Consider the following 10,572-nt stretch of genomic DNA (forward strand, 5'->3'; position numbering starts at 1 on the left):
CATTGGCAAAATGCATCCATGGAGATTAAGTTAAACTATGCGTCAGCCACCTAACAATGGTAATTACAGAGCAGAGATTGCATTATTGCAAAGATCCCCTTCAATGGATTCTGTTACTTGAAATTTCATCGCTGCAGAATAAGACAATGACATTCTTTGAAGACAGCATCAGATCCTGCATAATACTCAATGCACCCTTTTGATCTCTTGAATGTCTACGTTCTTCCTGCATTAGTGTGACTACACTTCATGAGCACTTAATTGGTTACAACATGCTTTGGATGATTTGAAAGGTGCTACATAAATATAGTTTGTTTTTAAAATGATCAAGCTCATTTTGAAGCATGAAAGCGGACGACGAGGAGGAGGAGATGGTGGGGAGTATGAGAAAGGCTTGGACGTTCTTCCCTTTCCATCTAAAAGGAGAACAAAGCATTATCCTCTTAAAGCTGGAGAGAAACATTCTGTGCTTTGGTGTCTGGATAACTCATACACCCAAAATCCCCTTTGGTATTATCAGAATCATCTCTGGCCCTCCTGTTTCTCCTCATGATGATAAAAGACCATATAAAGAGAAATGTCCAAAGATAACATCGTGCTATCTCAAAGAAACAGTTTTATTTTAAATGAAACAATGGAAACTATTTTTAAAACAAACATCCATACTGAATGCACAGTTGTATACTTCAGTTGTAATATGGCTCAAGATAAAGTTGATAAACATCAGGAGCAATAATGGAATCACCAGATGAATTCCCAAAGATGGAAGTTAGAATAGAGTACTGAATTTAAACAAACACTTCAGTTTGTCAGCAGTATCTTCCACCAAAACTTACATTACAAGATCTAAGTCTCATTTATCTATTCCGGGGTGTCCTTTGAACTACATGGAGATAGTAGAACAGCAAGAAATAGCATTACGGAAATCACATTATTCTACTCATTATCTGAATCTTCTCCACTTCATTTCCAATAAATCCTGGCAATGTCATTCTCAGCAGCCAATAAAATTTGACAGATCAATGTTTAGACAGAGATTCAGTATAAAGGAAGATGAAGAAACTTTGTGTTAGTTTTAGAGGGAAAGGGAAGAATGGTCAAGCTTTTCTCACAATTTTCTTCAGTTTTTATGCTTCAAAATGAGCTTGGTCATGTAAACAAAAATACTAAATTAACATAGCACCTTCCATAACCATCCAAAGCACTTTGCAGCCAATTAAGTACTCATGAAGTGTGGTCACTCTGATGCAGGAAGTACAGCAGTTGACAAGTCACTGTAGATTCCCCAAACAGCAATACGATAACCTGTTTTCACAATAGTGTTTGGGGATATATCCTTGCCAGGACAGCAGGGATAATTTTCCTGTTCACCTTCGTGTCATGGGATCTTTTACATTCAATTTATAAAGGTGGCAAGCTTTGGTTCAAGCACTTCAACAATGCAGCATTCCCTCAGTAATATGTCAGAGTGAAAATGTTTCAAGTATAGAGGACTCTTCATCAGAGCTAAAGTGAAGTGCTTCCGCTCTGATTAAGAATCATTTCAACTCAAAATGTTAGCTTGTTCTCTCTCCATGGATGCTGCCTGATCCACTGTGATCTCCAGCACTTGTTTTGATTACAGATTCCAGCATCTGCAGTAATTTGACCCTACTACATTGAGGTTGACCTCTCGTCTGTAATGTGGAACTTAATCTATAACATTACAATTCAGACACCTTTTCTTGAATCAGTAATTGATTGTTGAATTACCTAAAAGGTGCAGAGCCTCTTTATTTTATCTTTCTTCATGCCTTAGCCAGAGTTAACTTGAAGATCAACTAGCAACTCTTTTTCCTGTACCATTAATTGTTTGAAATGTGGCATTCGTGCCTTTGTCCTGATTAGTATAATAATCATGGAATAGAATCCTTATGGTGCAGAAAGAGGCCATTCAGCTCAAGGAGTTTGTTTCGACCTCCTAAAAAGCATCCACCCCAGACCTAGCCCCCAACTCTTTCCCTGTAACCCTGTATTTACCAAGGCTAACCCTGCTAGTCTACACATCCCTGGACACAATGGGCAATTTAACACGGCCAATCAACCTAACCTGCACATCTTCAGGCATAGAAACTAGGAACAGTAGGCCATTTCGCCCTTCAAGCTTATTCCACCATTCGATATGAGGCAATTCTTCTCTCTTTTCAACAATATTATTTTCAGAAAAGCAAATACTTTTAAATTTCCTACTTGACACCTTCAAAAACAACCTATTTTAGTTCATATTAACATTAACTTACCAGACACTGGGAATGTGTCCCGTCAATTAATGCAATAGGTCAAATGGACCTTTTGTGCCATAATAATTAACAGTGGCATCAGTACAGGAGTAAAAGGTATTATTTAGAAATCAAATGTTTGTAATACGTTCAAAGAAGTTTAGAGTGTAGCCTAACTTCAATACTGGGGACCACAGCTAAGCTGTTCTTATCCAGCCATAGGATAGAAAACATCACTACAATCTCTCAGGTCACCCAACAATAAATCAACTGAGATTGATTATCCTCTCCCTAGTAAGGGTTTCCTTAACCAATAGTAACCACTAGAGTGCTGCCCTATCTGAAATCAAGCAACTCAACAAAATTATTTTGAGAATATAGAAAACTTTTCAAACTGTATTTTTAATTATATTAGTCAACATGATGGGAGCACTTCACAGTTCAGTGGCACTCTCCATTTTGTCAAGGCTTCACAACTGAATTTGTGATCAGTGAAAGCACCTGGACACTGACTAAACTTCCATCCTGAGAAATTTCTACCTGTGGGGGCACTGAGATGGTGTACTTTAAAGTAGCCTCACTTTATAAACCACTCAACTTTACGTTTCTAACTTTTAATTTTGAATTAAAAAGAAACTTTTAAAAGGTCGAGAGGGGTGGAAATCATCACGTGGTACCATAGCACATGAGAAAGTTAATCCTAGTACTGTACTAACATCATAGATTTATAATTATTAGCCCAATGTCACAATCTTGTTTGTTTTATATCGTGCAATCGAAGTCAGATGTACACAGGAGCTCACTGCTGGCAGGACGAGTTGAGTAATATTGCAGCACTGTACACCACGAGTGTAGAAATTCGCGGGGTTTGCCTCAGGATGTGGGATACAGCATTTATGTCTGATGTTGCACAGAAATAAAATCGTTCCGTCCAGCAAATAAAAGCCACTCAAACTAAAACTTAGTGCACGTACACACCCCTCTCCAATACGCCACCCCATGAAACGTGTTTCGGTGTATACTTGTATTCAGTGGTAGGTATGACATATACCCGGTTTCTTTCACAGCGGAACCAAACGTTTAGAAAGAAACACATCTGTTCTCACCTATCATCCGTCGGTCGCTCACTTTAGTGAGGAACGTTCTCAAGCTCTTGAAGTGGAAACTCCGCGACCTCCTGGGGACGGCCGGAGGGTCGTAGCCATCCATGGTCACCGAGAGTACAGCCCCCGACAGGGACGTGTGCCTGCTGGACGTGTGTGTGTCCTGCCCAGGGCAGCGCCTGGCATCCTCCGAGTCCAGGCGCCCCAGGCACTGTCTGAATCGCGCCGTGGGTTGGTGTAAACTGGCAGGGAGGGGCTGAGTCACCGTGGTCTCACTCTCTCTCAGTCCGGCTCACTTCACTTCACTTCTTCACTCTGGGAGGAACAAGCGCGGTTTCCACCACCTCCCCCCCGCCCCGCAGCTCTGGGAAGTTTACAGCAAAGCCACAGGTTTGAAAAGTCAGTCACTACTCAAAGTGAGATCATGGATTATTTATCAGCTTTAGCCTCCTACACTTCTGGGAGACGGGGGGGATGGGAGGGGATTACCAAAACAAAACCCGTCTGTCCCGAGTTTAACATACACCACAAACTAGAAAACTGCTCGGCACTTTGCGCCTGTGCAAACTTCTTGAAACCGCTATCCTATTATACATCATCTTTCCCAATTTCACGATTTAACGGTCTTTCCACAGTGTCTTTCATAACATTCCCTCCCTACTTTCTTTTGGTACAGAAATCCGTAGATATAGAATGCTACGGACACGGGAGCAACGACTGGACTGAATAGGGGCTTACTGAAAGCCTACATCAACCTATAATTTAATGTTGACATTATTTTACACCTTTCCAAAACAATTCGGTGATATGGGTTCCCTAGTATCGCCACCGTCCACATGAGAGTCTGGCGAGTACTACCAGGATGTTCTCATGTGGGGAAAAGGAAAAAGTATCACAACTGAGTTCAATGCTGATATCCAGAGTCCAGCAAGAGTGATTGATTAGCAACTAATTAATCATTCTGTCCCAGAACCCCACCAGCCCCCGGCTCACAGAGGCAATTTTAATCAAATTCACTTTCATTAACCATTATTGGACTACTCCTGAATCTTGAGCAACATCCAAAGCCTACATCAAATATGGAGTATTTCCTCTCTTTCTTGTTAGGATTGAGATTTTACTTCATTCTATTTACAGCTCTAATATTTGTACTCAGGACTATTATTTCAAGTATCTGATTTGAACGTTGTGCATTTTTTTTTGTTTCATGTATGCCACAGTGGCCCCTTCTTGTTGAATCGCTAGGGAGCAGTTTCTCAGCCACCAACCCAGCTCAAGTGTTTTTCTCGAAATAGCGCGAGGCTATTCAATCATTGCAGGAAATCGCACCCAAACCCATTCCCAGATCCTCCAATTGATGTGAAAGGCTCAGTGGATAGCAATCAGAACACCAGATGATTCTTAATCCTCTGGAACCAATTGATTATAGTTATTTTCAATCTATCTTTTCAGATAGTTTATTACACAGTTGCACAGTAGGTGACTGCTAAACCCAGGCCTTTTGGCCCACAAGTATGGATGCTACTGTTGCACCACAGAAGTCTGGGATTCTACATTCTTCAGTCACATACTACTGTCTCCCCTTGATATTTTAATCAACATTTTCAGATGTGTTATGACACACCTTTGGTGGAAGTGATCATTGAACCTGGACCTTATGCCACTGTGCCACAACAGTCCTCTAACCTGTAGCATTCTTACTGACTCTTTAGATATGATCAACTAATGCAGCCATATGCTTCAGTACTACACAATTAAACATTTACTTGCAAGCTTATTTAGTCATATTTACCAAGAAAAAAAACACTAAAAATTGAAATAATGTTTGCAACACAATCCAATGATGCATTAAGTATCATGTACCTTGTAAGAAATGCCATTGTCATGAAGGAGACATATAGAGTCATATAATCATTGAGATGTATAGCACGGAAACAGACCTTTCAGATGCCGACCAGATATCCGAAACAAATCTAGTCTCCTTTGCCTTCTAAACTGAACAGTGTTTTCTTTTCATAAACACAATGTGTGTTTAAAATTAATTTGCTCAATTTGCCTTCTCCAATTCCTAACCCCACTGTTCCTTAACTCCCTTCAGCAGAATTCTCTGGAATAGACTGAAGTCCTAGTTAATGCTCCCTTACTGTTCCAAATGAGGTTGTTGAACACAAGACAGGTCCTTCTCACGTTTTGGCTTCAACATCACACTAATAGTACATAATCTACTATGTGATTGGCACTAATATGTCTCATAAACCGGCATCAGAACATCTCACAATTTTGAAGGAGCTATTAAAACTAATTCTGAATAACAAGAGTCCACATTAAAGAAAGAATCCATTGGACCCAACTGGTCTTCGACAACATTTCTGTTCTGTACAAACCTCCTCTCACCCTTTTTCATCTTACCCAATCAGCATATACTTCAATTCCTTTCTCCATCATGTACTTATCTAACCTTGCCATATGTACTTCAGAGGAAGTCAGATAAGTTATATCAGTTACACTAATGGCACTGCAGCTGGGTAGTTTCAATAACAGTGAGTGAAAACACAGTGTTTACAGACCAAGCTGTTTCAGTTATCTGCAACATAGCATGGAGGTCTTCTGACTTTCTGCAGTTGAAAGTGCCTGCTAGCAATTCAAGCTTCTTTAATTGTCAAAGGAGAAGTTCCAAAAGCATAAATAAGTGGCATAACCTTCTTTTTGAGACCTAGTACCAAACTACGACAGAAGTTCACCTCACAACCCTTTCTCAGCTGACTTTATTTATGCTTTGCAGTTGCTCCTCAGATTTCTGCAGAACACCGAAAAGGACAGGCTTTTGTTACGTGATGGTAATGTCCCTACCTCTGAGCCTAAAAGTCCAGATTTGAGTCCCATCTGCCACAGAAGTGTAATATAATATGTCCAGCTGGGTTAATTAAAAATCTTACAAAGAAATAGACTATCATCCTAACTGAATTATACTGCCGGATGGTCAGCCTCACAGTGATATTGATGGCAAGAACAGAAAATTAATGCAATAATTCGGAAGGAATCTGTGCTTAGAAACACCAAGAGGCAGAAGACAATAGTTTAGGTTATACATAGACACCCAAACTAAAGTGGTCATGTTGGAGAAGGCAATAAGCAGGAAGTTAGAGATGCAAGCAATTAAAGTACAGCTGCAAATTTGGGCTATTTTAATCTGCATATGGATTGGGCGAATCTAATCAATAACACTACCCTGGAGGAGGAATTGCTGGAGTGTGTACAAGGTGGTTTTTTTTGAAACAATACATTAAGAAACCAACAGGACAGGTAATCCTGGATTGGGTATTGTGTAATGAGAAACAATTGGCAATCTAGCTATGTGAGATCCCTAAGTAAAGAGGAACCATAATACTTTAGAATTCTTCATTGCAATGGATAGGGACATAGTTGATTCTGAGATTACAGTCCTGAATATGAATAAAGGAATCTGCAATAGTGTGAGATGTGAGCTGACTATGAGAAATTGGGGAACATTATTTAAAGGGATGATGGTGAGTAGGCAATGACAAACATTTAAATAATGCATGGAGGAACGGCAGTGATTCCTGTCTGGTACAAAAATAAAATGGGAAAGGTGGCGTGACCATGGTTTACAGGGGAAGTTAAGATCCAAGGAAGGGGCATTCTAATTGGCCAAACAAAACAGCAGACCTGAAGATTGGGAGCAGTTTAGATTTCAGCAAAGGAAGACAAAGGAATTGATTCAGAGAGGGAAAGTAGAGTACAAGTGTAAAATGCAGGGAACAGACAAACTGACTGCAAAACATCTCTCAGTATGTGAAGAAAAAATGGCAATGAAGTCAAATATAGATCTTTACAGTCAGAAACAGGGGAAGTCACAATGTGGAACAAAAAGATGGCAGACCAATTAAATACATATTTTTGTCTGTCTTCACAATAGAAGACTCAAATAAAAAATGTTGGGTAACACAGAGTTTAGTAAGAAGGAGGAATTGAAGGAAATCAGAATTAGTAGGGAAATAGTGTTGTGCAATTTAATGGGATTAAAGGCTAATAAATGCCCATGGCACGACAATCTACGTGCTAGAGAACTTAAGGAAGTGGACATCAATATTCTAAAGACATTGGAACAGTTCCGATGGATTGCAGGGTTGTAAATGCAACATCACTATCTATAAAAGAAGTCAGAAGTCACACGACACAGGTTATAGTTCAACAGATTTCTTTGAAATTACAAGATGAAGTGGCAGCACTCCGCCCTCTGTCCTCCCCAGTCCAACACTGGTTCCTATACATCATGTCTACAAAAGAAGGTAGAAAGGAAACAGGGAATAATAAACCAGTTAGGCCAATAGTGAAGGAAGTTCTCACATTCAAATGATTCTAAGAGAAGTTGGAAAACAGTGACAGAATCATACAAAGTTATTGTGGATTTATGAAATCATAGTTAACAAATCTGAAATTTTTCAAGGACGTAACTAGTAAAGTTGATAAGACAGAGCCACTGAATGTGGTTTACCTGGACTTTCAGAATGCTTTCATTAAGGTCACATATAAGAGATTACCATGTAAAACTAAAGTGCGTGGAATTGGGTGTAGTGTATTGACGTAGATAGAGAACTGGTTGGCAGACAGGTAAAGAAAACAGCAACAAGAATTGGCAGGTAGTGACTAGTAGGGTATCGTGAGGATCAATGGTTGGACCCAAGCTATTAACAATATAAATTAATGATTTAGATGAGGGAACTAAATGTAATACCTCCTAGTTTGTAGACAACACAAAGGTAACTAGGAATGTGAACTGTGAGGCAGATGCAAAGATGCTTCAATGTTATTTTGAAAAGTTGAGTGAGTGGATAAATGCATGGCAGATGAAGTACAATGTGGATAAATCTGAGGTTATGCATATCCACTTTGGTCACAAAAACAAGAATGAAGATTATCAACTAAATGGTGATAGATTGGGAAAGTGGGAGGTGCCACAAAACCTGGGTGTTCTTGTAATGCAATCTCTGAATGGTAACCTGCAGGTGCAGCAGGCAGTGAAGAAGACAAATAGTATGTTAACCTTCACAGTGACAAGATTTGAGTACAGAAACAAGGATGTCTTGCTGCAACTATGTTGGCCTTTGGTGAGACCACACTTGCAGTAATGTGAGCAGTTTTGGTCTCCTTATGTGAGGAACAATGTTCTGGCCATGCCAGGAATCTAACAAAGATCTACCAGACTGATTCCTGAGATGGTGGAACTGATGTATGAAGAGGGACTTGATTGGTTAGGACAATATGCACTGGAGTTTTGAAGAATGAGGGATGATCCCGAATGGTTGAGGAGAGGCAGGGGTGGGGTGAGGGGTTGGAGTCCATAACCAGGGTCACAGCCTAAGGACACAAGGTAAATCATTTTGAACTGACTTGAAAAGAAAGTTCTTCACCCGAAAGTGGTAAATCTATAGAATTCACTACTACAGAAAGTAGTTGAGGCCAGAATATTGAATATTTTTCAACAAGGAGTTAAATGTATTTCTTAAGTCGAAAGGGATCAAAGGTTATGGGAAGAAAACAGGAACAGGTTCATGAGTTGGATGATCAGCCATGATCACATTAAATGGTCAGTGGCCTACTCCTGTCCAATTTTCAGTCTTTCACTTTTGGTAAAAATACAGAGTCACAATATGACATGGCTAGAGAGTAGCAGACAAAAGAAGAGGAACATTTCACAACCCTTCTGTAAATTTTCAAGTTTCAGTTCAGAGCATGTTTCAATGAGCTGTTTTGCTAGAGTGATACAATCCAAAGTTTGTATCAGTCAATAAAGCACAAAGTAAAAGTCCTCCAAAAAGCTAAACAGTGCACTGAGTGAATTAGTTCACTCTCACTAGGCAGGCAGGGTCTCCATTGTCCTTTACATTTAGTGTTTAGTTTACGCTCCATTTGCCATGGTTTAGTGGCTCAGGTTTCATTTCCTAATTGATTAGAAGATGCATCATTTCCAGTATGTTGACAGCTGGCAGGAAGCAAGGCACTCAAACCAGACTCAACTGAGGTGAGAAGATATGACATGAATTCCAGCAGCACATAAATTAAAGTCCCATACTTTCATTCTGCATGTAGTCTTTCCCAATACTTAACAATCATGTTGGTACTGTTTGGTTTGGAAGGAGTTTATTTAGTTCCTCCATTCAGTAAGGAGTTCCTTTTGACTTGTTCATCCTTCTAACATTGCAAAGGAGTTTAGAATTTCAAAGGATGCAAGGCTGCTCCTTTACTTTTCAATTAACTATTTATTTAATTTAGTCCTTTAATTTCATCTGGATAACCTTTTTTCTTGTGGAAATGCAGCCACTGGTTGTTGGAAGCCGAATTGCCAATGGAAGTTATGAATGTTGAGCCAAATTCTGCCCTCACCCAGTGTTGAGGTACTTGCATTTTTCCAGCAGGTATCATCAGGTATGGTTGCTGGCAGTTTTTCCATTCTTTTTGAGATTTCTGAGATTATGATATAACTTTATATTCCTGTGACTTCCCCTTGTAGCCATTTCTTTAACTGGAAGTCATAAACAGTTTTATGGAAATGTTGCATTTGACAGAGGTGCCAAAAGAGTGGACATTTACTAAAGCCCAGATAAGATAATTAAAGTATCCTTGGCCAAGGATAAAACTGTTTTGTGTTAATCAATTTCACAGCATCTGATGCATTTATTTTCTCTTCGAATTGTTCCAGACCAGTAATAAGAGATTCAGCAAGCATCAATTGAAGAATTAGATCAGAGTGTGTTAGGTCTTGTAATTAATTTGAAGGAACTCAAACCTCCACGTCAGACTTGCTTGACTGCTGTCTAGAGTGATGAGTGCAAGATTTGAATCAGACATTTCCTGTATTTAAGATAAACATGTTTGTTCTGTTTCTCTCAATGATCATTCAAATTCACAAGTGCTTTTTGGACTGTTCCTTTTGACTTGTTCATCCTTCTAACATTGCAAAGGAGTTTAGAATTTCTAAGGATGCAAGGCTGCTCCTTTACTTTTCAATTAACTACTTATTTAAATGAGTTTTAAAATCTCAGGCAATTATAGATTAAATCTGCAAAATTTCCAGGTAGACAGTCATGAGTCTATGATTCCAATCATAAATAACCCTGCCAAATGTAAGAAAATTTACTGGGGAGGGCACTAGGCTTCTGGAGAGAAGCTTTCAGTCTTAAGGCAAACGG

The 10,572-nt window shown here is 39.4% G+C and overlaps 1 protein-coding gene across 2 annotated transcripts in view; it reads right to left on the reverse strand.

Moving 5' to 3' along the window:
- stard8 (StAR related lipid transfer domain containing 8) overlaps positions 1 to 10,572 on the reverse strand; it is a 173,142-nt gene that overhangs the window by 110,117 nt on the left and 52,453 nt on the right. Inside the window, exon 1 of one of the 2 annotated variants that reach the window (XM_072595211.1) lies at positions 3,365 to 3,786. The exons of the other annotated variant lie outside the window; for it this stretch is intronic. Coding sequence (XP_072451312.1) covers positions 3,365 to 3,467 — 103 coding nt within the window. The 5' untranslated portion in view covers positions 3,468 to 3,786. Of the gene's footprint in view, positions 1 to 3,364; positions 3,787 to 10,572 lie in introns of those variants that run through there. 2 annotated transcript variants of the gene reach the window in all.

The sequence above is a fragment of the Chiloscyllium punctatum genome, chromosome 25 (assembly GCF_047496795.1).
Source record: "Chiloscyllium punctatum isolate Juve2018m chromosome 25, sChiPun1.3, whole genome shotgun sequence".
In the NCBI taxonomy this organism is placed as follows: Eukaryota; Metazoa; Chordata; class Chondrichthyes; order Orectolobiformes; family Hemiscylliidae; genus Chiloscyllium; species Chiloscyllium punctatum.